The sequence below is a fragment of the Balaenoptera ricei genome, chromosome 10 (assembly GCF_028023285.1).
Source record: "Balaenoptera ricei isolate mBalRic1 chromosome 10, mBalRic1.hap2, whole genome shotgun sequence".
NCBI lineage: Eukaryota > Metazoa > Chordata > Mammalia > Artiodactyla > Balaenopteridae > Balaenoptera > Balaenoptera ricei.
Window position 1 is genome coordinate 99,352,258 of NC_082648.1, and position 25,972 is coordinate 99,378,229.

At 55.3% G+C, this 25,972-nt stretch overlaps 2 protein-coding genes across 2 annotated transcripts in view; one reads left to right on the forward strand and one right to left on the reverse strand.

Moving 5' to 3' along the window:
• Window positions 1–10,113, forward strand: part of ACO2 (aconitase 2) — a 52,968-nt gene extending 42,855 nt beyond the window's left edge. Inside the window, exons 9-19 of the mRNA XM_059937077.1 lie at window positions 742–833; window positions 1,882–1,987; window positions 4,218–4,375; window positions 4,598–4,671; window positions 5,200–5,311; window positions 6,210–6,332; window positions 6,571–6,726; window positions 7,640–7,831; window positions 8,302–8,434; window positions 8,936–9,057; window positions 9,568–10,113. Of these exons, the coding sequence (XP_059793060.1) occupies window positions 742–833; window positions 1,882–1,987; window positions 4,218–4,375; window positions 4,598–4,671; window positions 5,200–5,311; window positions 6,210–6,332; window positions 6,571–6,726; window positions 7,640–7,831; window positions 8,302–8,434; window positions 8,936–9,057; window positions 9,568–9,705 (1,406 nt within the window). The 3' untranslated portion in view covers window positions 9,706–10,113. The remainder of the gene's footprint in view (window positions 1–741; window positions 834–1,881; window positions 1,988–4,217; window positions 4,376–4,597; window positions 4,672–5,199; window positions 5,312–6,209; window positions 6,333–6,570; window positions 6,727–7,639; window positions 7,832–8,301; window positions 8,435–8,935; window positions 9,058–9,567) is intronic.
• Window positions 10,114–11,254: 1,141 nt separating this feature from the next.
• Window positions 11,255–24,198, reverse strand: POLR3H (RNA polymerase III subunit H). Its single transcript, XM_059937078.1, has 7 exons — window positions 24,139–24,198; window positions 23,758–23,888; window positions 21,184–21,280; window positions 14,934–15,020; window positions 14,400–14,463; window positions 12,793–12,994; window positions 11,255–11,512 (listed from the first exon to the last, which is right to left on the reverse strand). The coding sequence occupies exons 2-7, from the start codon at window positions 23,866–23,868 to the stop codon at window positions 11,459–11,461; spliced, it is 615 nt and encodes a 204-aa protein (XP_059793061.1). The 5' UTR covers window positions 23,869–23,888; window positions 24,139–24,198; the 3' UTR covers window positions 11,255–11,458.
• Between the last annotated feature and the right edge of the window lie 1,774 nt (window positions 24,199–25,972).

Below are 25,972 nucleotides of genomic sequence, written 5' to 3' on the forward strand. Positions count from 1 at the left end.
TGGATGGATGGATGGATGGATGTTTGACAGGTGCCAGGTAACTGTGGTTCATACGGATGGATGGATGGATGGATGTTTGACAGGTGCCTGGTAACTGTGGTTCATATGGATGGATGGATGGATGTTTGACAGGTGCCTGGTAACTGTGGTTCATACGGATGGATGGTTGGATGGATGTTTGACAGGTGCCTGGTAACTGGTTCATACGGATGGATGGATGGATGGATGTTTGACACAGGTGCCAGGTAACTGTGGTTCAGACGGATGGATGGATGGATGGATGTTTGACAGGTGCCTGGTAACTGTGGTTCATACGGATGGATGGATGGATGGATGTTTGACAGGTGCCTGGTAACTGGTTCATACGGATGGATGGATGGATGGATGTTTGACAGGTGCCAGGTAACTGTGGTTCATACGGATGGATGGATGGATGGATGTTTGACAGATGCCTGGTAACTGTGGTTCATACGGATGGATGGATGGATGGATGTTTGACAGGTGCCAGGTAACTGTGGTTCATATGGATGGATGGATGGGTGGATGTTTGACAGGTGCCTGGTAACTGTGGTTCATACGGATGGATGGATGGATGGATGTTTGACACAGGTGCCTGGTAACTGTGGTTCAGATGGATGGATGCATGGATGGATGGATAGATGGGCAGGTGGATGGATGGATGGATGGAGTCTCATGGCCAATTTCTGTTTTACATGCTTCAGTCTCCCTCGTTGATTTCAGACATTGCCAACCTTGCTGATGAATTCAAGGATCACTTGGTACCTGACCCTGGCTGCCATTATGACCAACTGATTGAAATTAACCTCAGCGAGGTGAGGAAGGGAGTTGGTTCCAGGAGTTTCTGAGGGTGGGGGGTTCAGGCCCCGTCCGGGGACTTCTGGTGGGCCCTGGGGAGAGCCAGAGCAGGTCCCTGGCTGCACACCCAGCAGGGCTCTTGGACTTTTGGTTCCCCAGTGTCCCTGCAAACTGCTGACTGAATCAGTGGGGTGGGAGGGGCAGCAGGAAGGCTGTATGGCCAAGGGGAGAGTGGAGGTGGCTATGGCTGGTGATTCAGAAACGTTCAGTTGGCCCCCACCTCAGCTTTAGGAGAAGCCAGGATTTTGCCCTAGAGTTGTGAGAGTTCAGAGGGCAAAGCCCAAGCAAAATTCCCAAGCCTGAGCCTGGCACCCTGAGACCTGCAGGCCAGGGTGGCGTTTGGAAGGCCAGAGAAAGGGCGGTCTGGAGGAGGAGAAGCAGCAGAGCACAGCGGCCGAGGGTTTAGGCCCTGAAGCCAACCTGCATGAGTTCACATCTTGACTCTGCCGCTTAAGCCTGTGACCTTGGGCAAGTTGCTCAAGCACTGTGGGCCTTACTTCATGGTGTGTGAAACCCGAGGCAGTCATGGGAACTGAATGAGCTAATCCATGTAATAACAGTTGCTGACATTTATTGAGTGCTTACTATGTGCCAGGCACTTCGTTAAGTGCTTCACGTTGATTGATAAGTATCGTCACATGTAAAGCATCTGGCCTTAAGATTCCAGAAGCACCGTAGTATGGGAGGTAACGGGCTTAGGAAGCTGGCAGCCTTGATTCATCCCATGCCTCTGCTATCGCCGAGCTATGTGACCTTGGGTAAGGCAGGCGCTCTGCTGTCTGCAGGCTGGAGATGACGAGACTTGCGGGGTTGGAGAGATCTCAGGAGCTGGGGCACGTACGGCGTCTGTTGCTCGGGCGTTTCCTGGGTTGAGGTTTGAGCCGTGAGAACAGTAGTTGGCCTCCCAGGCCCACCGTGACTTGGTGAGCGGGAGCGAGGCCACCTCTGAAGAAAGGCTGTCCACGCGCCAAGCTGGGTTCCCTCCCCGTGCCTTTTCTTCCTCAGCTGAAGCCGCACATCAATGGGCCCTTCACCCCCGACCTGGCTCACCCTGTGGCAGAAGTGGGCAGTGTGGCAGAGAAGGAGGGGTGGCCCCTGGACATCCGAGTAGGTGAGCCACCCCTGCCCCCCGCCTCAGGGCCAGCAGTCCACCCAGGGCTGTGGGCTGTCGCCTGTGCTTACCGCGGGGCCCTTCCTGAATGGACCAGGCGCTTTCTGAAGTAGTTGTTTTTTTTCTTATGGCTTTTTAAAGAAATTACTTTTTCTTGGTATAAAAGAAATAGAGGGATTTCCTGGTGGTCCAGTGGTTAAGACTTCACCTTCCAGTGCAGAGGGTGCGGGTTCGATCCCTGGTTGGGGAGCTAAGATCCCACATGTCTCACGGCCAAAAAAAACAAAACATAAAACAGAAGCAATATTGTAACAAATTCAGTAAAGACTTCAAAAATGGTCCACATGAAGAAAATCTTCATAGAGTCTGTCATACAGAGTGAAGTAAGTCAGAAAGAGAAAAACAAATACCGTATGCTAACACATATATATGGAACCTAAAAAAAAAAAAAAATAGAAAAAAAGAAAATCTTCAAAAAAAAAAAAAAGAAAAGAAATATATATCAGTGTAGAGAATATTGACAAATAAGAATTTTAAAACACCCCTAATCTCCACCCTCAGCCAGAACCAGCTCTAGAAGCTCTTTGACAGGAATACTGTATTTCTGTGTACATGCACATACTGATGTGTGTAATTTTCTGTTTTACAAACACTTCCTCTTACCAACCATGACGACTGATTTTACTTTACATGCTTTACATATTCGGACACACTGGCATGGTATCACTGTTGTCACAGTTTAGTGTGGCTGTGAAGCACATGAACCCAGGTGGCCTGGGTATGAATCTGACTCTGCCACTTCACAGCTGGGTGACTGTGAGCAAGTCACTTCACCTCCTGTGCCTCGGTTCCCCAGGTGTAAAACGAGGGTGATACTATACTTACCCGTTAAAATTGCTGGGAAGTGGGATGAGTTAATGTGTGGCAAGAGCTTTCGATGGTGCCTGGCATGAAGTGCTGTACAGTGTGTTCAGCCTTATGAGTTGAAGTAAATAAAAACAAATCTTTGGTAGCTTAAAATTAGAAAATAAATTGCTGAGCTGGTGAGAGAGACTGTCTCTGTCTGTAGACAGTGTGATGTCATCCAGTCTTTTTTTTTTTTTAAATAAATATATTTATTTATTTATTTTAGCTGTGTTGGGTCTTCATTTCTGTGCGAGGGCTTTCTCTAGTTGCGGCAAGCGGGGGTCACTCTTCATTGCGGTGCGCGGGCCTCTCACTATTGCGGCCTCTCCTGTTGCGGAGCACAGGCTCCAGACGCGCAGGCTCAGTAGTTGTGGCGCACGGGCTTAGTTGCTCCGTGGCATGTGGGATCTTCCCGGACCAGGGCTCGAACCTGTGTCCCCTGCATTGGCAGGCAGATTCTCAACCACTGCGCCACCAGGGAAGCCCCATCCAGTCTTTATTGACTTTTTGAATAACTGTGATAGACTTTCTTTTTTCTAATTTATTTATTTAATTAATTTACTTATTTGGCTGTATTGGGTCTTTGTTGCTGCGTGTGGGCTTTCTCTAGTTGCGGCGAGCAGGGGCTACTCTTCGTTGCGGTGCGTGGGCTTCTCATTGCAGTGGCTTCTCTTATTGCGGAGCACGGGCTCTAGGCGCGCAGGCCTTAGTAGTTGTGGTATGTGGGCTTCAGTAGTTGTGGCTCACGGGCTCTAGAGCGCAGGCTCAGTAGTTGTGGCGCACGGGCTTAGTTGCTTCGTGGCATATGGAATCTTCCCGGACCAGGGTTCGAACCCGTGTCCCCTGCATTGGCAGGCGGATTCTTAACCACTGTGCTACTAGGGAAGCCCACTATGATAGACTTTTTAAAAAGAATTCTTTTTCCTCTGATTATAAACCAACTAGAAAGCCAGAGAATACTGCAAAGTATAAGAGAAGAAAATTGGCCTATAGGCCCTCCTCCAGCAGCAGTCATGTTAAGTGTTTCAGTGCGGGCCTGCTGATGTGCACACACGTGCAGACTGTATTACTGTAAGAGTGACTCGTACTGCTTCCACACGTGTTCAGTGTCGTGTTCACTGGCCACATCTTCTTCCCTTAAATGGCTGGGTCAAGAGGAGCTTATCCTTTACTCTTAGACAGCTAGGTAGTTTGCTTCCAACATGTCTCTGTTGGAAGCAGAGTTGGTGAACTCTTGACCAGACCTGGATAGTTTGCGGTCAGGTGGAGAGCTCTGGTCACTCTCTCCTCCTGACTCACGGCCTCACCACCCATGATGCACCAGGTCTGATCGGCAGCTGTACCAACTCCAGCTACGAGGACATGGGGCGCTCAGCTGCTGTGGCCAAGCAGGCGCTGGCTCATGGACTCAAGTGCAAGTCCCAGTTCACCATCACTCCAGGCTCTGAGCAGATCCGCGCCACCATTGAGCGGGACGGCTACGTGAGTGCCCACGCATCCCGCCCCTGGCTCCCCCACCCCACTGCTGAGTAATGTGGCTTCAGGGCAGAACAAACCGCAGCCTTGCAGGCAGGGGCTGGTACAGGTCCCAGGGTCTGCCCCAGGGTTCCCATCAGCTCTTCATCCCTCAGGCTGCTGAACTACCCTTTCCCATCAGCTGCCAGCCTGCCCCTGACAACTCCCTGTCCTCTGTCTCTGCTGCAGGCACAGATCCTGAGGGACGTGGGTGGCATCGTCCTGGCCAATGCCTGTGGCCCCTGCATTGGCCAGTGGGACAGGTGAGAAGCACGATTTTGATAGGATGGCCCTTTATGTCCTGGGGTACAGAGCCCCAGATGTTGAGGGGAGATGTCACTGAAGTGAAAACTCTTAGCCCAAGGCCTCTAGCTTTGGGGCTGTTGCACATTAGAAGACTTTTCCGGGAAGGACTGGAAAGTTGGGCTGGAAGTAAAGAGGAAGAGCCCCCAGCAGCACTGAGTGGCCACCTGGACAGGGCCTGGGGTGGCAGGAAGAGGCCAGGGGGGCCTCATCGTCATGCACACAGCGGTGACCTCTGATGCAGCCTCTTGAAAGGAAGCAGTGCCCGGGTCAGGAAACTCTGGCCTTGGTCTGGCCTCTGTCTTACGTGTGGTCTCAAGCAAACCTCAGTGATGCCTGAGGTTCCCTCTTGCTCTGTGTGTGTGAGTTCTGGGAGGAGGTGACCCTTTCAGGGTCTTTCCAGTTCCCCCTCCTCTGCCATGAGCTAGGCAGGATGGGCCAGGTAACAAGGCCAGACATCCCTAACTTTGTCCCCTCTGACCTGGCAGAAAGGACATCAAGAAGGGGGAGAAGAACACCATCGTCACCTCCTACAACAGGAACTTCACGGGCCGCAATGATGCGAACCCCGAGACCCATGCCTTCGTCACATCCCCTGAGGTGAGACTCTGCCAGGCCCGGCCCTAACCTGGGATGGCCTCTCGGGGCCCTGCTGCTGGCCGGTCAGGGGAGTAGGGGCACTGGGGAAGGCCGTCTGACCCTGCAGGGCTGCTGAGGGAGGCTTGGCATCGCAGGGCAAGGGATTGTCAGGGCAGAAACCAAGAGCCACAAATGTTGCCGGCCCCAGGCATCAAGCTCCCTTGCTGCCCCGTGCCTGGCTCCCCTCGGTCCCAGGAGTCTGAGGTCTCATGTAGCACAGTCGCGATCGTGAGCAGGAGCTTTAGAATCACCACCGGGGACAGAAGGCAGCCCTACCTCCACCCAGCCACATGGGCTTGACCTGTCACTCCCCTGCTCTGTGCCCCAGGGTCCTGTGGGCGGCCCCGGAGCCGCGCCAGGAGGTGCTCACACTGTCCCTGAGCCGGGAGGGAGGCCGCGCTGTCACGATGAACGGCCACTGAGCCGCGTGCTCCGGGCACTTAGCGGTTGTCCGCACTTGGCCAGTCTTTCGTAACTTGGTTTTTTAAATGAGTGTTCCAGAAATACTTTTGTGAAGAAATGGCCCTTTCCATGTTTTCAGTGCCCATTAAGGAACATTTTCATTGCAGCCGCATTTCCGGCCTCTCTGGGTCCAGCGCTGACCCTGGCCGAGGGGGCTCTGAGGTCAGGCCCCAGTGGGGGTGGTAGAGGCCAGATTACCCTTGGGTTCATGAGTCCCCTGCGGGCCCAACGGCCCTGGTCCCAGGGAGATTCCTGCAGCTTCTGCCTCTGAGGGGAAGAGTGGTCTGTGGAGAATCTGGAGATTTCCTGGGCTCCATCTCAGTTTTGGTCTCTGCTGAGGTGGAGGAACGGGAGTGGAATTTGGTGCTAACTGACAAACTGGCCGCCTCCATTTCAGATTGTCACAGCCCTGGCCATTGCTGGCACCCTCAAGTTCAACCCAGATACTGACTTCTTGACGGGCAAGGATGGCAAGAAGTTCAAGCTGGAGGCTCCAGACGCAGATGAGCTTCCCCGAGCGGTGAGCAGGCACCTGCACGGCCACCTGTCCTGCACGCCCGCCCCGGCCTGGGCCTCAGGGCCGCTGTGCGGCCGAGACACTTCCTGCCCAGGAGGGACGCTCACTGTTTGTGAGAGTGAAGCAGCCGTGTTCACTGGGAGAGAGCGGCTTGGCGCTCGAGGGAGCTTGCCTTCCGTGAGAGCCTTTCCGAACGGCGGCTGAGGGGTTGACACCTAACGTGCCCTGTCCCCTGCTGCAGGATTTCGATCCCGGACAGGACACCTACCAGCACCCCCCTAAGGACAGCAGCGGGCAGCGGGTGGACGTGAGTCCCACCAGCCAGCGTCTGCAGCTCCTGGAGCCTTTTGACAAGTGGGACGGCAAAGACCTGGAGGACCTGCAAATCCTCATCAAGGTCAGCGGCGTGGGGACAGGGAGGGCACCCTCCCTTGATTGGTAGGAAGGGCCGTGAAACCACGCATTCTCCCATGGACCCTGGTGGAGGACACGGTCAAGATTAGGGTGGGGGCAGGAAGGGAGGTTTGGCTGCAGAGGAGTGAGGGCATCTGTGTCCCCTCTTCCACTGCCCCGTGCTGGGCAGAACTGGGTCTGGCCAGCTGCTGTCTGAGGCCCTCAGCAATCCTGCTCCAGCTGGTGAGGGCCACCTCCAGTGGGTGTGGGTAGTGAATGCAGCACAGGGAGGGCAAGATGGGCACATGTGACCCTGCACAGCCAGGTCTCCACACGTCTGGCTTGACCAGACAAGCTCCGGAAGATGTCATTTCCTCTGTTCCCACAGTTGAGCATCGGGAGGTATGGCCTGTGTTTGGGAGCTGAGCAGACAAGCTCTTGTGGTACAGCCAGAGGCCTCAGACCCATGTCACACGTGCATTATGCTGTTAACTATGGGGTCTCCAGGCAGTGTCACAGCCAATATTAGGCCCATGTGGTAGATGAAACTGATCAGTCACTAGCCAGAACCCAGACACATCCCTAGGCTCCTCTCTGTGTCTGGCATGAGATCTGTAGCTGGTCTTCCAGCCTGGGCATCTCCTACCTGGGGGCCTAGGTCTAAAGGGCGAGTGAGCAGACATACGTGTCGTCCGTGTCCAGCCTCCTTTACCCCCTCTGAGGGGTGGGTGACAGCCTTGCCTGAGCCCTCTTGGCCAGAGTGGTGACGCCAAAACTGTAGACCCTGTGTCACAGCCTGACATCCTTCTCGTGTCCCCATCCCCGGGTCCCGCTGCCTGCCTCTAGAGGGCCTCTCCCCTCATCCGCCACTCAGAGGCCCTGCCACGACCTCTGTTCTCTCTGCTCACCCACCCCAGGTCAAAGGGAAGTGTACCACTGACCACATCTCGGCTGCCGGCCCCTGGCTCAAGTTCCGTGGGCACCTGGACAACATCTCCAATAATCTGCTCATCGGTGCCGTCAACATCGAAAATGGCAAGGCCAACTCCGTGCGTAATGCCGTCACCCAGGAGTTTGGTCCCGTCCCTGACACCGCCCGCTACTACAAGGTGGGTTGGTTGGGGGTAGGGATGGGGGTCCTCTGGCACCTCCTGGTGGCTGCGTGGGGCGGATGGGTGGTTCAGGGACAGGGGGAGTCCATACCAGTAGCTCTGTAGTCGAAGTGTCCCAGTGCCACGGAGGCAGTCCCATGTCTGTCACCCCCACTGCCCTGGGCTCTCCCCAACACTGTGCCCCCCACTCACGCCTGCCTCCAGGCTGAGCACTGATTGGGGGGGGGGGGGGGCGTCGCACCTTCCCAGGCCCACCGCGGGCAGCCAGGGCCCATGTCTCATCACATGTCTTCCCAGGGCCTGGTTTGGGCTGGATTCACCTCTAACTTCACCTGTCCTTGGGGAGCAGGTGAGGAGGGGACTCTCTAGCTCCTTGACCTGTGAGCCTTAGGAAGCCCGATGACTGTGCAGGAGGTGGGCCAGTGCCCTCCTCTCCCTCATAAACTCGCTCCTTACTTTCCTGACAGGCACGTGGCATCCGGTGGGTGGTGATCGGAGATGAGAACTACGGCGAGGGCTCGAGCCGGGAGCACGCGGCACTGGAGCCTCGCCACCTCGGGGGCCGGGCCATCATCACCAAGAGCTTCGCCAGGATCCACGGTGAGCTGGAGCCCCATCCCAGCCCCATCCACCTCCCCTCGCTGGCAGCCCAAGGTCACCCAACCTGCCAGTGGCCCAGTGGGGCCTGGAGCCACGTGCCTCGTTCCTAGGGCATGTCGGCAGCTCGTTTTTCCACCATCACCAGCCTCCAGCCTCTGCCCCTTCAGATTTGTGTGGATTCTAACACCCACAGCTTCCCATCTCCAGCATGTACTGGTCTTGCTTCCAAACTTGTAGCAGTTGAAATCCAGGGCACGTGGTCAAAGGATTGTCTCTGATTGTCAGAGGCCTCAGGAAACACAGGCACCAAAGCACACTTGCATAGGGCCCCACGTCACTGGGAGTGCGGCCAACTTGGTCCTCGTAGTCGATGCCCCAGGTTTGTCCCCATGTGGCAGGACTAGGGGTGTCTCTCCCACAGCCTTAACTAGACTTGGTTGGTGAGGTTCCTCACAAAAGGAACCTGCCGCGTATGGACTGAGTGTGCCCTCTGCCTTCTAGAAACCAACCTGAAGAAGCAGGGTCTGCTGCCCCTCACCTTCGCTGACCCAGCCGACTACAACAAGATTCACCCTGTGGACAAGCTGACCATCCAGGGCCTGAAGGACTTTGCCCCTGGCAAGGTAGGGGACCAGGGAAGGAGGTGGGCCAGCCAGCGCGTTTCCCCCAGGGCCCTCCTAAGGGGGGAGGGGAATGGAGGGGGCAGCCACCTTGGTTCCCTCCTTCTACACCTGGCCCCACCTGCACCTCCTCCCATGAACCTCTGTTCCAGCTTCTTAGAAGGGCCCCTAAATTATCCAGGTGACCCCCCCGAGAGAGGGAAGGAAATGCCTTCCCAGAGATGAGGGTAGAGCCAGCTCAGGCCCTCCTACTGTCCACTCACTAGCCCAGGCTTGGCACTCAGAGGCCAACAGCCCACGCCCGGCAGGACCCTCTTGGCCCCAGGAGTTAAGCCATCTAGGTCTTACCATGGCCACCGAGGCCCAGACCTGGCGTAGGATTTGGTTCACCTTGCTGGCCCCAAGGCCCCAGAGCAGTGACCCACTCTCCTGACCCTCTACCAGAACCGAGGGCCGTGTTCCCAAGAGCCAGTCCACCCACACCTGCCTCCCTCCTCCTCCTCCTCCTCACAGCCCCTGAAATGCATCATCAAGCACCCCAATGGGACCCAGGAGACCATCCTCCTGAACCACACCTTCAACGAAACCCAGATCGAGTGGTTCCGCGCCGGCAGTGCTCTGAACAGAATGAAGGAGCTGCAGCAGAAGTAAGGCCCTGCTCTGCCACCAGCGCCCGCCCGTCCTGCTCCTCGGACCCAGCTCTGGTGTCACGAGTGCAGTTTTGCGTCACCAGAACCGGATCTGATCCGATCCAGCTGTGGCTTCGCTCACCACCGAGATGGTGCGGCCAGGCCTCCTGCCCTCTCTTCCCTCCGCCCATGGAGTGACCCACAGGTGGGGGTGGGGAGGTTCTTAAAACAACGAACGTATCAACCCCCCACCTTCCTGTTTTTAGTTTGATTCACGTCTTGAGCAGCTTTGTGCAACTGTATTTATTTTTAATGACAGACTCCCATCTAAAGTTTTTCTCCTGCATGATCATTTCACTGGTGGCTGAAGGGTTTGAAAGATCCTTTTGCTCTTCTAAGGAAAATAAGAATCCGGATTGAGTGAGTGTTCCTTTGTGAGTGGTGGTGTCTGTGCTGTTACCAACTCCAGCCAGTGGGGTGGGGGGGGGGGGGTCCTTCACAGCCAGAGTCAGTGGGTGCTGACAGCCACGCCACAGCCGGACCCGTCACTAGACTTCCCACTTTCCTTCCCGCCCCGCTTCTGCCTGCAGCCTCCCCTCCCCACACCCACACATTCCCCAATGTAGTTTCCCCAGTGGGCCGGGGCGGGGTGGGGTTGGCCCAAGATGCAGCCCCCACTTCCCCTGGGCATCAAGTTGCCTTTCAAATGCTCAGAGAGTGTCTGTTTTACAGACAGACCACCATGTCCAAGGTCACAGCTAGTCCATATGTGTACTGCTCCCTATTTTTTAGTACAGGGCGGCCGCAGGCACTGCTCTGCAACTGCTCCTCTCCCTGGAGCACCGTCCACTGGCACTACCCATACCTTCACGGCCCTGTGTCCACGCGAGCAGAAAGGCCAGGGCAGGAGGCAGGCGCCACGGAGATCCCTTCATCAGGACAAGACTTGCCTGACAGAAACATGGCGTCGGGTGGGTGCTACAAAGCGATGTCCTGGTCCCGGCAAAAATTCCTGGCAGAAATGAGTGAAGGGACACAAGGACTCTGGCAAAGCCATTCTGCTGAGTAAATGATGATGGGGTGCTTGCCCTGGTGCCAGGATCTCGCATCACAAGCAGACAGACCCACAGGGTGTTTGTTCCTGGCGTGGCCAAGGTTGGAAAGTGACCGCTGGCCCGAGGCTTCCTGCTGTGCTGCTGGTGGGGGAATAGCAACAGCAGGTCACCAGCTCTCACCCCTTTGGGCCAGCAAGATCCACAGCATCCACTTTGCTGACAGAGCTGGTCAGCTGAGTCCAGGCCGCCCCACCTTCCACATGCTGGTGGGAAGAAGATGGTTTTTCCCTTAAAGGTCAGACTCTGGTCAGCAACTGGCAGCTGCCCCAGGCCAGCCTCTTGCTCTCTGTGTTACTTTATGGAGCCACCAAGCTCAGCTGGCCCAGAGCATAGCCTGAGGCAGCCTGGATCTCTCAAACCCCAAGTCCTGCCATTGAGTCATCTCCAGAAGTGATCTGGGGTGAGGAACTGTCCCAGCTGTGGCAACTCGGTAACCTTAGAACACTGAGACAAGGGTGGCTCTCCCAACCGATGCGGCCATCATTTATTAAATATCTTTGTTGTCACTGACAGGCGATGTCCATGTGGACGGTGGGACTTAGCGGGGTAGGTCTGGGAGGAGGAGGGGAGGGGACAACCTGGCAGGGCACCGGCTGCTCCTCGGCGTCTGCAGAACCACCTTCCCGAGGGCTGGGCAGGGTCCAGCGTCCAGCCCCAGTGCTAGCTGCTGGTCCACCAGGAGAGAAGGCCCAGGCCCGGCTCACTGATGGAGCCCTGCCAGGGGTAGAGAGAGAACAGGCAAGTTTCATCTACCTTTGGAGCTGGAGCCAACCTGGACAGGAGGCAAAGGGGGCCCTTCCTTTTAGGTGCCCAGCACAGGCCAAAGGGAGGGTGGGGCACACCCCAGCCAGGAGGCTCTGGGGACATCCAGGAGCTGCACCAGTACTCCCAGCTGGTCCAGACTCCCCTCTCCTGCCCCAGCCTCTCCTGAGGCGTGTAAGGAAAGTGCTGGTTTACCGAGGGTACAGCCCCTCACCCCTCGCCCCCAGGCCTGGCCCACACAGGCACCAGCAGACCAGTCCTGGGCCTGGCTTCGGAGCCACTCGTGGTCTAGTTCTGCCAGAAAGGCCTAGTAACCTTGAGCCCCAGCCTCCAAACACACGCAGAGGGGAAGCCTTGGGCCACCCACAATCCTGACAAAGACACAGCTGCCCTAAAAGTGAACAACCTGGGGCCCACGTTATACCAGAAAACCCTACCAGCAGGCCCCTGAAATCCCACTTTTGTCATGTGTCGCTCACTGTCTGGCTTCATGAGGGTAAAAGACAGAAGGGACCCAAGTCAGATCTGGCAGGTTGCAGCTTCCCTGTCACCTCAGGCCGTGTGGGTTTGTAGTGGGAGCAGCCCTGGGGGTCAACACCCCTCCCTTGGTTTCTTCCTCTCTCAGCCCCTTGACCCACAGCCTTGTTGTCCTGCTGGTGTCATCCCTCTCGTGGGCAGGGGTCTGACTCCCCTGCCCTCCCCAACAGCCATGGCAGCTTTACGGCCTCGCTGCAAGAATTACTGCTGCCCTGGGCTTCCCGGAGGCGCAGTGGTTGAGAATCCGCCTGCCAACGCAGGGGACACGGGTTCGAGCCCTGGTCCGGGAAGAGCCCACATGCCGCGGAGCAACTAAGCCCGGGCACCACAACTACTGAGCCTGCGCGCTAGAGCCCACAAGCCACAACTACTGAGCCTGTGTACCACAACTACTGAAGCCCGCGTGCCTAGAGCCCATGCTCTGCAACACGAGAAGCCACCACACCACAACCAAGAGTAGCCCCCGCTCGCTGCAACTAGAGAAAGCCTGCGCACAGCAACAAAAACCCGATGCAGCCAATAAATAAATAAATAAATTTATAAGGAAAAAAAAAGAATTACCGCTGCCCTGGCCTGCAGAAATGGGGCTCCCCAGGGAGAAGGGACCGCCCAAGACCCCACAACAGGGACCTGCACCCTGACCTGCTGGGTCCTCCCGCCCCGCGGTTCCCCGCAGTCTCATCAGGACAGCTCACCACAAGCGTGTACGGAGCCTCCTTCTTTGGCAGCTCCTCGCTGGAAGAGGCGGCATCGGCCGAGCTGGGCCCGGTGGGGGACGTGTCCACAAAGCTCTCATCCACCACCCGGAAGCGGATCTCCTCGCCGGTGTCCATGTACAGGTCGTGCGCTCCTTCCTCCGTCTCGTACTCCCACACCCACACCTGCTCCGCCTCGTCACTGGGCAGGGCGCAGGGTCAAGGCAAAAACCAGGCCACAGGGGAGTCCCGAGTGTTGGGGGGTCCTCCCACGGCACACCCCAGGAAAATCCAATCCCAGGCTGAGATGCTTTTGGAAGTCACAGGAAAAGCAGGCCCAGCGCCGTGTGCGAGAGGCAAGGTCGGGCCGGCCCAGTGAGTGGCTGGATCTCCTGGGCACCAGGACCCAGGCTGGGAACACGGACCCCGGGCAGGCACCATGGGACATCAGAGCAGGAAGGAGGCTCCAAAGCACAGCACGAGCTCCGCCTCAACATGGAATGACCACAGCCCCTCGGTGCCTGGGGTCTGACTCTGCCCGTGTGTCCTCTCAGAGGCCGACTGCCAAGTGCAAACCTCAGCTCCACCACCCACCAGGGGCCAGGCCCAAGCTCTCAGTGCCTCAGGGTCCCCATCTGTAAAACAGATTACAGTAAGGCCTGTGCCCCAGGGCTGCGGTGGGGAGGCAATAAAACAGCACACGTGGAAAGTGCTTTCCACAGGACCCTTGGGTCGGCCCGAGTGCTCGCTGAAGCTGGCCAGTGTTCTCCGCATAGTGCAATTCCACATCCCTCTCCGTGCCTCAGGACACTCTTGACAGCAGGCAGCCCAAGGACTTGCCCAGTTTCCAAGAGGACACGACAGGATGGGAGGTCACCAGGCTGAGGGACAGGCCAGCCTGGGCCAGGTTTTCTGACAAGTTCCAGAGCCACACACAGACCCTGCCCCCTGCCCTGCACACGCGCACGCGCACACACGCACCCTGGCTCCCTACTGCCGGCTCTGCTGGATGGCCCCCCTCCAATCAGCAGAGCCCACACCGAAGAGATATGCTGCCCTCTAGTGGCAGCCCCACAGATGGGTCCTGCCCCTCTGCGCCAGGTCCCATGCTGGGCATTGCGGGTACAGTCTGACAAGATGGGGTCCCTCCTGGTGAGCAGTCTCGGTGAGCACCCACAGAAACAGCAACCCCAGTGCAGCAGGCAAGGGCCGGGACAGGGACAATGGGGGAGCCACCAAAGGGAATCTTCAACCAGCCTAGGGCCCACAGAGCCAAGCCCTCAAATGTTAGCTGAGGGGGGGAGGTGGGCCAGTCAGGCGGGCCTCTAGAGGGAGGTGACCTTTGAGATGACTCCTGGAGGGACAACCTAAGCGAAGTCAGCTGGAACCAGGCCTGACAGTCCAGATGGAGGCGCAGGTGTGCCGACGCCACGGTCAGTGTGAGAAGCACAGGCAGGTCAGTGCTTCTAGAGCAAAATGCAAGCTGGAGGGGTGGGCAGAGGCCAGCAGCATCAGGTCACAGGACCCAAGGCCACCTCGAAGAGTGAGGACATTACTTTGGAGAGGCCCGAGCTCCTCCATGACCCACTCTAACCTTGGGAGGATACAACTTGGCCGGCTGCTGCAGCGACTCTGGAGGAATGAGAATATCATCAAAGAACCCTAGAGAGACTGGAAGACACGCAGGTGACAGCATGAGACGGGGCTCAGAATGGATAAGCAAGCCCTTACCCTGTGCTGCCCATGGAACCCTGGGCCCCGTCCCCACCTCGGAGCCCCACGCCTCTGCCACAGCCTGAGCAGCCACCCAAACCCGAGGTGGACACTGCACAACAGGGACCGGCGGATGCCGAGGGCCCCGAGTCACCTCTGCCAGCTCCAGTGCCTGCCCTGAGGTCCTGACTCACGGCCTCCCAGTGAAGGCCCCCAGCTGGCCGAGGTCCTCACACTTACAGCATGGGGGGCTGAGCATCCCCCCTGCACACAAGCTGCTCGGACAGCTCAGGAAGGTTCTCTTTCCCTATGTGACCCCTCCCCTGACCACGCGGCCCAGCACAGAAGCTAAAGGGAGGAGGGCTAGCCCCGCCATCTGCCCCCAGCGTGCTCCCGGGTCTCATGTGAGGACTCAGGGCCAACATTACCGTGCACTCCCTCCGGGCTGCAGCCTTTGATCTTTCCAATCAGAATCTCGTCCAGGAATGGATGGAACACCACATAGCGAAAGTGAACTGGAAATGAAGAAAGCACGTCGGTGATGAACAGGTCATGAGGAAGGGCTGCTCCAACTGGGGTGGCCCGTGCTTTCCAGTGTCCGCACTCACTCACTGGCATGCTGACCCCATGGCGGCACCAGGAAGCCACACAGCAGCCCACGCCAGGCGTCCGTGGGCCTAGACCTGTTAGCTAAGCCGGAGGGACCCTCAACCCCGTCCCCGGCGAGGCCACAACTTGGCCCCCGTAAGAGGCCGGCAGCACTGGCCCTGGAACTGAGGCTCAGTTCCCAAATCCATCAGTCACACCTGAACTCAGATTCTGGGCCAGCAATGATTCCAAACTCAATTCCAGCCTTCCTCCAGGCTCTCTCCTTTACTTATTTATTTATTTTTACAATTACCGGGCTGTTTTTTTTTTCTTTTTTAAAAAAATTTATTTTTATTTTTGGCTGCGTTGGGTTCTCGTTGCTGCTCGCGGGCTTTCTCCAGTTGCGGTGAGCGGCGGCTATACTCTTCATTGCGGTGTGCAGGCTTCTCATTGTGGTGGCTTCTCTTGTTGTGGAGCACGGGCTCTAGGCGTGCGGGCTTCAACAGTTGTGGCTCGTAGGCTCAGTAGTTGTGGCTTGTGGGCTCTAGAGCACAGGCTCAGTAGTTGTGGCGCATGGGCTTAGTTGCTCCGTGGCATGTGGGATCTTCCCGGACCAGGGCTCGAACCCATGTCCCCTGCGTTGGCAGGCGGATTCATAACCACTGTGCCACCAGGGAAGCCCAGGCTCTCTCCTTTAAATTCTAACAAGGGCAGAAGCAACTGGCAGAGAACCAGGTTTGAAAACAAGTTCCCCCATCTCTCGCTGATTGGCAAAGTTTGCCCCAGGCATAGCTCTGACCTGGAACAGGCTGCTAAAAATGCTCTGGAATTTGGGGTGGGGGAGGAGCCAATAAACCAGCAAAAATGCCTCTGTGGGTTCTCAGGTCCTGTCCTATGTGGTCCCTACTCACCTGACCCCAAGAAAAGTATCAGGTAAGGTCTGTGCCCACATCACAGACTCTGACTCCACAGCCTGGCAGAAGCCGTCACTCCATGACTGCTGCCCCTTGCTGAGCGCCCCAAAGGGGGTGTCCACCGAGCCCCAAAGGTGGTGTCTAGGGCCTGAATTCCGCCAGGGCTAGTAAATAACCATAAGGCTGCCCCCTGGCAGTCACCCAGTGCCCATCACAATCCACCTGTGTCAGATGTCATGCTTCCCCGGTGTGAGCATGAGCAAGTGGCTCAGAGAGGCTGAGTTACCTGCTCACAGTCACACAGCTGTTCTGCCAAGGGGAGACCCCAAGTCTTTCTGAACCATGAGACAGGACCACTGGGTTGCATCTGCCTTCCTCAGAAAGGTTTAATCCCCAAACAGGCTTCTGCTACCAGTGCCCTCAGCTGCCTGGTCTGGCAGCCTCACCCCAAGGACAGCAGGGTCCACCTGGCCCCCAGCTCCCCACCAGGCTGCTTCCCCATGGCTCCACCAGGCAGGAAAGCGTGGGAAAAGGAGAGGAGGCAGCTGGTGCCCCCTCCCTCCCTGGGAGGAGACAAACACAAGCCGTCTGAGCCTTCTCAAGATGGGAGAGCCGCATGGTGACCTCGGAGAGAGCAGATGAGGGCAGATGTCACTTACGCACAGTATGGAAAAATCCTGTCCCCTGTATGACCCAACGTCAGTTCATTTTAATAAATCCCCATGGAGCCTCTGCCAGGTCTGTGCCAGGCCCGATTTGGGCACTGGGCTTGCAGGGGCAGGACGACACATGATCCTGTGCCCAGGGAGCTCAAGGCTGGAACAATTACATCCAGAAGCAAATGGTGAGCCACCCAGGTGTCCGACAACAGATGAATGTATAAATAAAATGTGATATATACATACAATGGAAGATTATTCAGCCTCAAAAAGGAATAAAGTACTGACACATGCAACAACATGGAAGAACCTTGAGGATATTATGCTACATGAAATAAGCCAATCACAAAAGGCCACGTATTTTATGATTCTATTCATATGAAATGTCCAGAATAGGCAAATCCAGAGACAGAAAGTAGATTAATGGTTGTCAGGGGCTGGTGGAGCGGGGAGTAACTGCTAATGAGTATGGTGTTTCTTCTGGGGGTGATGAAAATGTTCTGGAATTAGACAGTGGTGATAGTCACACAGCCTGGTGAATATACTAAAAGCCACTGTACTGTATGCTTTAAAAGGGTGAATTTCATAGTATGTGAATTATTATCTCAATTAAAAAACAAAAAGGAAGGAACTTCCCTGGCGGTCCAGTGGTTAAGACTCCGTGCTTCCACTGCAGGGGGCACACGTTCGATCTCTGGCCGGGGAACTAAGATCCCACATGCCACATGGCCAAAAAAATTAATAAGTAAAATAAAATAGGGCTTCCCTGGTGGCACAGCGGTTGAGAATCTGCCTGCCAATGCAGGGGACACGGGTTCGAGCCCTGGTCTGGGAAGATTACACATGCCGCGGAGCAACTAAGCCCGTGAGCCACAGTTACTGAGCCTGCGCGTCTGGAACTTGTGCTCCGCAACAAGAGAGGCCGCAACAGTGAGAGGCCCACGCGCCGCGATGAAGAGTGGCCCCCGCTTGCCGCAACTAGAGAAAGCCCTCGCACAGAAACGAAGACTCAACATAGCCAAAAATAAAAATATATAAATAAATAAATTAATTAAATTAAAAAAAAATTTATAAAAAAAAAAAATAGGAGGCCACAGACCAGCTGGAGGGTCAGCTGGGATGGTGCTATGTTGCGGGCCACCTCCCAAGACCCCCATCTGAAGGTCTAGGGATGTTTAGCCTGCAGGTGGGAAGACTGGAAAGTCAAAAAGGATGGGTCTGAAGGACCAGTAAGAAGAGGAAGACCCGTTCTTAGTTGTAGGCTCGAGCAAACCTTGTCCCAGGATAAGTAGGGCTGCCTCAGGATATGGTGAGTTTCAACAAAGGACAAATACCATGATTCCACTCACATGAGGTACGTGGAGTAGTCAAATTCATAGAGACAGAAAGTAGAATGGTGGTGGACAGGGGCTGGGGGGCGGGGGGTGGGGAACTGTTGTTTAGTGGAGACAGAGATTCAGTTTCAGAAGACAACAAAGGGACTTCCCTGGTGGCACAGTGGTTAAGAATCTGCCTGCCAATATAGGGCATACGGGTTCCATCCCTGGTTGGGAAGATCCCACATGCTGCGGAGCAACTAAGCCCGTGCACCACAGCTACTGAGCCTGCGCTCTAGAGCCCGCGAGCCACAACTACTGAGCCTGTGTGCTGCAGCTACTGAGCCTGTGCTTTAGAGCCCACGTGCCACAACTACTGAAGCCCACGCGCCTAGAGCCCATGATCCACAACAAGAGAAGCCACTGCAATGAAAAGCCCGCACACGGCAACGAAGAGTAGCCCCTGCTCACCGCAACTAGAGGAAGCCCGCACGCAACAACGAAGACCCAACGCAGCCAAAAATAAATAAATAAAAAATAAATAAATAAATAAAAAATAAATAAAATAAAATTTTAAAAAATAATAAGTTTAAAAAAAAAGAAGACAATAAAGTTCTGGAGATGGATGGTGGTGATGGCCACACAACAATGTAAATGCACTGAATGCCACCGAACTATACACTAAAAATGGTAAATTTTATGTTATATGTGTTTTATCACAACTTAAAAAACAAGGGAAAAGAGCAAAGCAAACGGTGGGCACAAAAACAGGCTGCTCCAGAGCCCAGAGCGGGACCCCAGTTCAGCCAGAGGCGGGGGCAGGAGGCAGGTCCAGCCGGCCTGGCGGGCATGGAGAACACAGGGCTGGTGCCAAGGAAAGGTACCCTAAGTGACAAGGGATAAGGCTGGCCAGTCGGGGCCAGTGTTACCAGTCACAAAGGCTAAGATGTCGTGAGCGCCTGCTATGTGCCAGGCACCGGACCAAAGGCCTCCCGTGGTTTTTCTCGTTTATTCCTCGCAAGGGCTGTGTGAGGTGGGTACTATTATCATTACACCATTTTTCCAGAAGTGAGTCTCAGAGAGACAGGTAAAGTAATCTGGCCTGGGAAGAAGGAGAAATAGAAAGAAGTAGAAGGCAACTGGCAAATGATAATCCTCTAAGCGAAGGCAGAGGCCCGGTGCGGTGCGGAGCCCCGCTCGGCACACCCTTGGCCACAGCCCTGGCGAGGCAGTGGCGGGAGGCGGGGCCTGGGCTCGTGCTCAGCCTCAAAGCCTGGCCACCGATCCCCACCACAGACCAACGACTCGCCCTGCGCGATGCTCGACGGGCCCTGAGGGGCCTTGTAGCCGGCGAGTGTTAACCCCATTTTACAGATGAGGAAAGTGTGGCTGAGGAAGGTAGTCACCGGCCTGAGGTCCCCACGCAGGGGGGCCAGAGCCAGGATTCAACTCCGGGTCTGTGTGACAGGCCTAACCCTGGGCTCTACTCCTGTACCTCGTTCCCAAGAACGCAGGGGACCCAGGGTGAAGCAGGGTGGATAAGAAAACCAGCAGTGAAGTCCTACACCAAGCAGCAGACACAACCAAATGAATGGACAGAATTTCCTCATATTTAACTTTTTTCTCTGAGTTTTTCTTGAAGTTCTGGCCCCCTGACCGCTTGTCTCCTGGACAGCAAGGCCCCTGTCCCACGACAGAGACTGGCCTCAGAGCCCTCGTGGCCCTGTGTCCACATCACCCGCTGGTCTTCCTGCTAACGAAACCGTCCTGGTCCCCACACGCAGCTCTCCAGAGCTCAACGGCATCCGTGAGAACTAATTAAGTCTCTGGATTCCTGGGCATACACACCAGGCAGCCTCACGGCACATTCTGGAACGCTCGGACATCTCTGTGCCGAGGCTGACCCCCCCAGTACGGGCCGGGGCAGGGCTCCTGAAACGCGGCCTCATGTGAGAATCCCTGCAGGCCCCTCCCCAGAGATTCTGACTCAGAGGGTCTGGGGCAGGCGGGCGAGCGCCCAGCGGACCGCGAGAGGCATGCCTACACCCTGACTAGCCCCGAACCACCTCAGTGGCGCCCCTGCCCTCTGCTTCTGATCTGGTTTGTCCAGGCAGGGGAGAGAAGAACACCCCGCTTCCTCCCTGAGCCCTCTCCTCAAGGTGACCCACCCTCTACTCCTCCCTCCCATCCAGGGTGCACATCCCTTGCCAATGTGACCGCAGCGCCTCCCATCCAGAGGAAGCCCTTCTCCATCCGTTGACTCTGGCCTCGGCCATGTGACCTGCTCTGGCCAATGGGATATAAGCAGAGGCCTGAAAAGCACCTGTGCTTTGGTGCCCAGTCTACCTACTGAAAGAGGACACCACACCGAGCAGAGATGTGAAACCCAGCCGAAGCCCCCCATCCAACCAGTCTGCCAACCACCAGACACACGAGACCACCCTATACCGTCCAGCCCTGGCCAAGCCAGCCCAGAAGACCACCACCGAGCTGATCCACAGAATCGGAGAAACAATTCAAATCGATGAGCCGTCAAGCACTCGCTCTGTGCCAAGGTCCTGTCCTGAGAGCTTTGCACATATTAACTTAGTAATTCTCACAACAATAAAGTCTACTGTTAAAAAATAAAAAAATAAAGTCTGTTAACTGCATTTTACTGAAGAGGAAACAGAGGCACAGAGAAGTTACATGTTCCGCTCAGGACACACAGCAAATAAGTAGCAGAGTTGGGATTTAAACCTAGAGGCCACACTTTTAACCATTATGTCTTGGTGTCCCTCAAAGTCTCCCACCCCCAACCAGCCACCTCCCCAAGAGGGGCAGCTGTGCTCCCCTCCGCTCTCCCCACTTTCAAGCTAGCAATGCCTACTCCAATTGTCTTCCACTATCTGTCCACCCCCCCTACCTGAGCAGCCTGAGAGCCAGGCAGAGCAGGGCTCATATAACACACAAGACCAAAGGGGACACAGACACAGAGCCACAATCTCAGAGCTGGAGAAGCCTTGAGAATCACCTTGTCTACCTCCCCTTCTTATAGACAGGAAACCGAGGCCCGGAAAGGGGAAGATTCTGCCCATGATCACCCAGTAAATTCCTGGCAGAGTCAGGACTAGGCCCCAGGTCTCCCAACACCCTGACCAGGACTCCCCCTACAGAAAACTGAGCCCCAAGAAACCCAATGCCCAGAAGGAGGGCACCCACCTTTGGTGTGTGATGCACCGTCCCCCGGGAACACATAGGCGTCCTCCAGCTTGGTGATGTCAAACAGACAGATGCAGAGTCCCACGTTGTACACGACCTGTGGGCATCCGTGTACACAGCCAGTGACCTCGAGGCCCAGCTCCCTGCGCAGTCTCTCCTGAGATCAACCCCCGCCCCCCCCACGCCCCCCCCCACCGGGCAGGTATGATTATCCCCGTTTTACAGCTGGAAGTGCGTTGGGGCACTGCCTGAGGAAAGGAACTCGGGGAGGATGCTGAGCTCTGGAAAGAACAAGGTCTTTGGTGACATGACAGATGCAGGTTACAATGCCAGCTCCACCACTCCCTGTGTGACCTCCAAGGTCACTTCTCTGAGCCTCAGTTTCCCCATCTGCAAAAATGGACATACCAGGCTGTGGGGTTGTTAAATCAAGAGAACAGCTGCGAAGCACCTAGCTCAGGAGCCGGCTCACCTGCTAGAAATAACAATCACCAATCAAGGATCATTATCATTACTAATAAGCATCAGTGGTGGGGAACCCCTGGTTAAACCTACACTTTCCAAGGCCCCAGTTCCATACTAGAGCTCACAGTTTAAAGTGTCAGACCACAGCTAATCGCTGTTCTGCTCACAAAGTCTCGGACACACAGATGTGGCCACAGGGACTGAGGCTGGTAGAGTGACACATGGGAGGCCCTGAAACTGGGCAGAGAACAGGCAGAGGACATCCCATGACCCATCTCCACCCCATGAGCTGCAAAGGACTAGCCGCTTGGTGTCTGTTTATCTGACACCAGCGTCATCACCTCCCAATTAGAGACCTTGCAGGACTGTTCAAGGATTAGCAAGAAGCTCAGAGAATTCAGAGTCCTGGCCAGACCTCAGGGCAATGAGGCAGAGTCGGCTGGCTTTGGAAGCACAAGGAGATGTGTACCCTTGGCTGGACCTTGGACCTCTTCTGTGTGGCCTCCCCTCAAATGACTCAATGATTCAAATACAGAAATACTTGTCTGGGAATTCCCCGGCAGTCCAGCTGTTTCACTGCTGAGGGCCCGGGTTCGATCCCTGGTCAGGGAACTAAAATCCTGCAACCCTCGCAGCGTGGCCAAAAAAAAAAAAGAAATACTTGTCTGAACAGGTCAGAGAAGGACCTGCATCACAAAAGGACTACATTCCCTTCTTGTAATTTTCACACCTTTTCTCTTTGTCCTTTAGAGGCCCCTTCTCCCTTTACCTCACAAAGTAATCAGACACCATCCACTAAGGACTCCATGAGTTCTCTCCACCAACAACAACTCCCCAGGTCTGTACACTCCACCTTCTGTGATTTCAGCCTCTGTGGAAGGGACCTGCCTCCTGCCTACAGCCAGCCAATCTTCCTCCGGCTCTCTCCTTCTCAGCCTACCACCTCCAGCTGTTCTACAGATGAAGACCATTATTCGATGAAGTCCTGCAGGCCCTGTGCGACCTGGCTCCCACCACTTTCCAGCCTGACCTCTCCTCTCTCCGTCTGCCCAGGCCACACCAGCCCCTCCATGCCATGATAGGTGCAATATTCCCTCCTGCCACAGGGCCTTTGCACATGCTGTTTCTGCTTCCTGCACAGCTCTACTCTCTGCCCAGAACCTCCCCCCTCAAAAAAAACAAATCCCCTATGTTAGTTCTTCCTCACCACCAGATCTCAGCTCAAGCACCACCTCCCTAGCAAACCCTCTTGTCTCCTTCATTGTAGATGAAGTTCCTTCATTCCACCGGCTTGTGAACACCGGTTCTCATAACATTTACCTCAACTTCTCATCACACACTCAACTGTGGGAGTCTCTCATCCATATCAGCTTTCCCCACCACACTACAGAGCAGAAACTTGTCTGTTTTATTCATTTAATAAACAATTATGGAACATCTACTCTGTGCCAGACTCCGGATAAATATGGGAGATACAGTGGGGAAGAAGACAACAGTCACTTACCCTCATGGAGAGGGAAAGAGAAAAACAGTAACCAAGTAAACAAATAAGAAAAGAGTGGTAAGTGCTAAGAAGGAAAGAGTGATATGGCACAGAATAACTGCAGAGGCAGGGCTGCTTCAGAAAAGGCCATGGGAAGGCCTCTGAGGACCCAGCACTAAGGCATGCTAGCCTGGCACATAAAAGGTGCACAAACATTTTTTTGCAGGAATGAATGGATAAACCTCCTTACAGCTAAACTACCATCCATCTTCACAGAAGCAATGCATGGTTGGACAGCAATTATTATTTCCATTTTACAAATGGAAACTGAGGCCCAGAGGGGGTAAAGGACTCGCCCTAGATTGCAAAGTAATTTGGAAGTGGGGACGCTAGCAATTCCCAGTTACAAGGCCTTTTTCAAACCCAGTTTTTCTTTTGATTCCTGCCAACATCCTAGTGGGTTAAGGATTACCCCCATCCCATGCACAGGCTTAGAAACCGAATTCTGAGACGTTAAGCTATTTGCCCAACTCCAAGGCTCGGCATGGCCAGGCCGGCAGCGGGCGGGTAGGCAGTGCTGGGCCCTCCCGTGCCAAGGCCTGCCCGCGACCCCGTGGACCCAGTACCTTGTTGGCCAACTTCTTGTTCAACTCCTCGGCAATGGAGTCGTTGAGCTTCCTCTCAAACTGCCATGGGGGGATCCGCACGGTGTCTACCATCTCCACCAGGACGAACATCCCGGCCTGCGACGGGGGCTCTGGGAACGGGTGGGCCAGTCACGCACCGGGGCCTGGGGGGGTGGGGATCCCCGAGCCCGCTCCGTCCCGTCCCAATAGCTGCGACCCGCCCCCAGGCCAGCAATGGGGCTGCACCATAGGGGTGCCCCGTGCGGGGCGTGCTCCGCTACTACAAAGAGAGGAAAATGAGGCTCAGCCGCAGGGTCTCGGGGTCGAGCGGGAGGGGTGCGCGGAGGGGTGCGAGGCCAGCCCTCGCCAAGCGCCACGCACCGCAAACCCACACGCAGCCGGCGCCGGCAAGACTTTGGGCGAGGTTCCGAATCCGGTAGCTTCCGGAGGACCGACCAATAAGAATCCTCGGCCCGCCCCCCGACGCGGGGCGGAGCTGCCTACCGGCTCAAGCGCGGGGCGGGGCGGAGGCGGGGCCTGGGTGAGGTGGGGTGGGGTGGGGCCTTCCCTGCCGCAGGCGCAGCTGTCAACCCTCGGACAGCGCTCTCAGGTTGCTAGGCGACCTCGGTGCAATCCAGTCATCTCTCGCCCAACCAGTAAGTACTCTCCTTGCTGGCCTCGGGCCGTCCTGTGCGCTGCAGCCAGAGTGATCAAACGCAAACACAATATGCTTAGACCCTACAGTACTCTGGAAACGGAGAGAATTGACTGGTGGGACCTTTCTCGGATGATAGAAATGTTCTGTATCTTCTTTTAGTGGCTGGTTACAGAGATGTATATAATTGTATATGTTTGTATATAATTGTCAAAACCCATCCAGCTCAACACTTAAGATCTTTGCATTTAATTGTAGGCAGATTACATCTCAACTGAAAAGTGATAATATATTGGGACAAACAAAACAAAGCAAAAACCTCAGTGACGGGACTTCCCTGGTGACGCAGTGGTTAAGACTCCACCTGCCAAAGCAGGGCACACGGATTCGAGCCCTTGTCCACATGCCGCGGAGCAACTAAGCCCGTGTGCCACAACTACTGAGCCTGCACTCTGGAGCCCGCGTGCCACAACTACTGAAGCCCGCGCGCCTAGAGCCCGTGCTCCGCAACAAGAGAAGCCACCGCAATGAGAAGCCCGTGCACCACAACGAAGAGTAGCCCCCGCTCTCCGCAACTAGAGAAAGCCCACACGCAGCAACGAAGACCCAATGCAGCCAAAAATAAATAAATAAATAAATAAATAAATATTTAAAAAGTGTTTAGGAGATCATTATTTCTTCCTCTCAAATATCTCTCAAATTTTCCTTCTTCGTTCCATTCCCACAGCTACTGCCCTGAAGGCCTTTTCATTGCTGCTCTGGAGCTTAGCCACCACACATCCCAGCTCCTGCCCTCAAGTCCTTCCTGCAACTGACCCCCACACGGTCACAAAAGCCTTCCCTTCATGAATATCTTTTGTCCACGCATAAATTCTGGACTAAACCCAGCCTTCCCCTCCAGCCTCACCTCCCTTCTGTCCTCCTGGCACCGGGAGTTTCCAGCCCGAAGGATGGAGCAAGCCCTTTTATATAGCCCAACCTTGAACACTTCTTTACCTGAAAAACTCCTACTCATCCATTGGAACCCAAATGCAATACCTTTCTCATTCATTCATCCAACACACTATGTTACAGCTGTTAGAGATCCAGTGGGGAAGAAGAACTGGTTCCCAGGCCCAGCTTCAGCTCAGAGGGGTTGCAGGGAGGAGAGGGAGGGCGGGGCCGGAGGATTTGATGCTCTCTCAGGGATCCAAAAGTTTATAGGGGAGATGAAAACTGGTGAGACTGGAGACCTAGACAGGGTCCAGGTCACAAGGGCCTTATTATTATAATATCCATTAACTTTTAATCCTCACCGACAGCTGTATAAGGTAGGAGCTATTACCATTGTTATCTAATTTATCTCATTATCATTTATCTCATCTCATTTTGCCTCACCTAAGGCAAAGAGGGGTTAAGTGGGTCGTTCAAGGTCACACAGCTAATAAGTAGCGGAGCTGGGATTCAGGCTCCAGAGCCCATGATCATCCTAACCACTGGGCTATGCCACCACCACATTAGCCCAAGGGCAGCACCTTCTAGGTCAGAACGGGGAAATGACATAGTGACACATCAGCTGGA

Excerpts from the sequence above, each read along its gene's own strand:
- POLR3H (XM_059937078.1), bottom strand. The coding sequence starts at position 23,868 with ATGTTCGTCCTGGTGGAGATGGTAGACACCGTGCGGATCCCCCCATGG. Across the intron at positions 12,995-14,399 it reads CTGCAGCAGCCGGCCAAGTT|TGACGAGGCGGAGCAGGTGT; the intron begins GTATCCTCCCAA and ends CGCCCTGCCCAG. Across the intron at positions 11,513-12,792 it reads AGGCTCCGTACACGCTTGTG|GGCTCCATCAGTGAGCCGGG; the intron begins GTGAGCTGTCCT and ends TACCCCTGGCAG.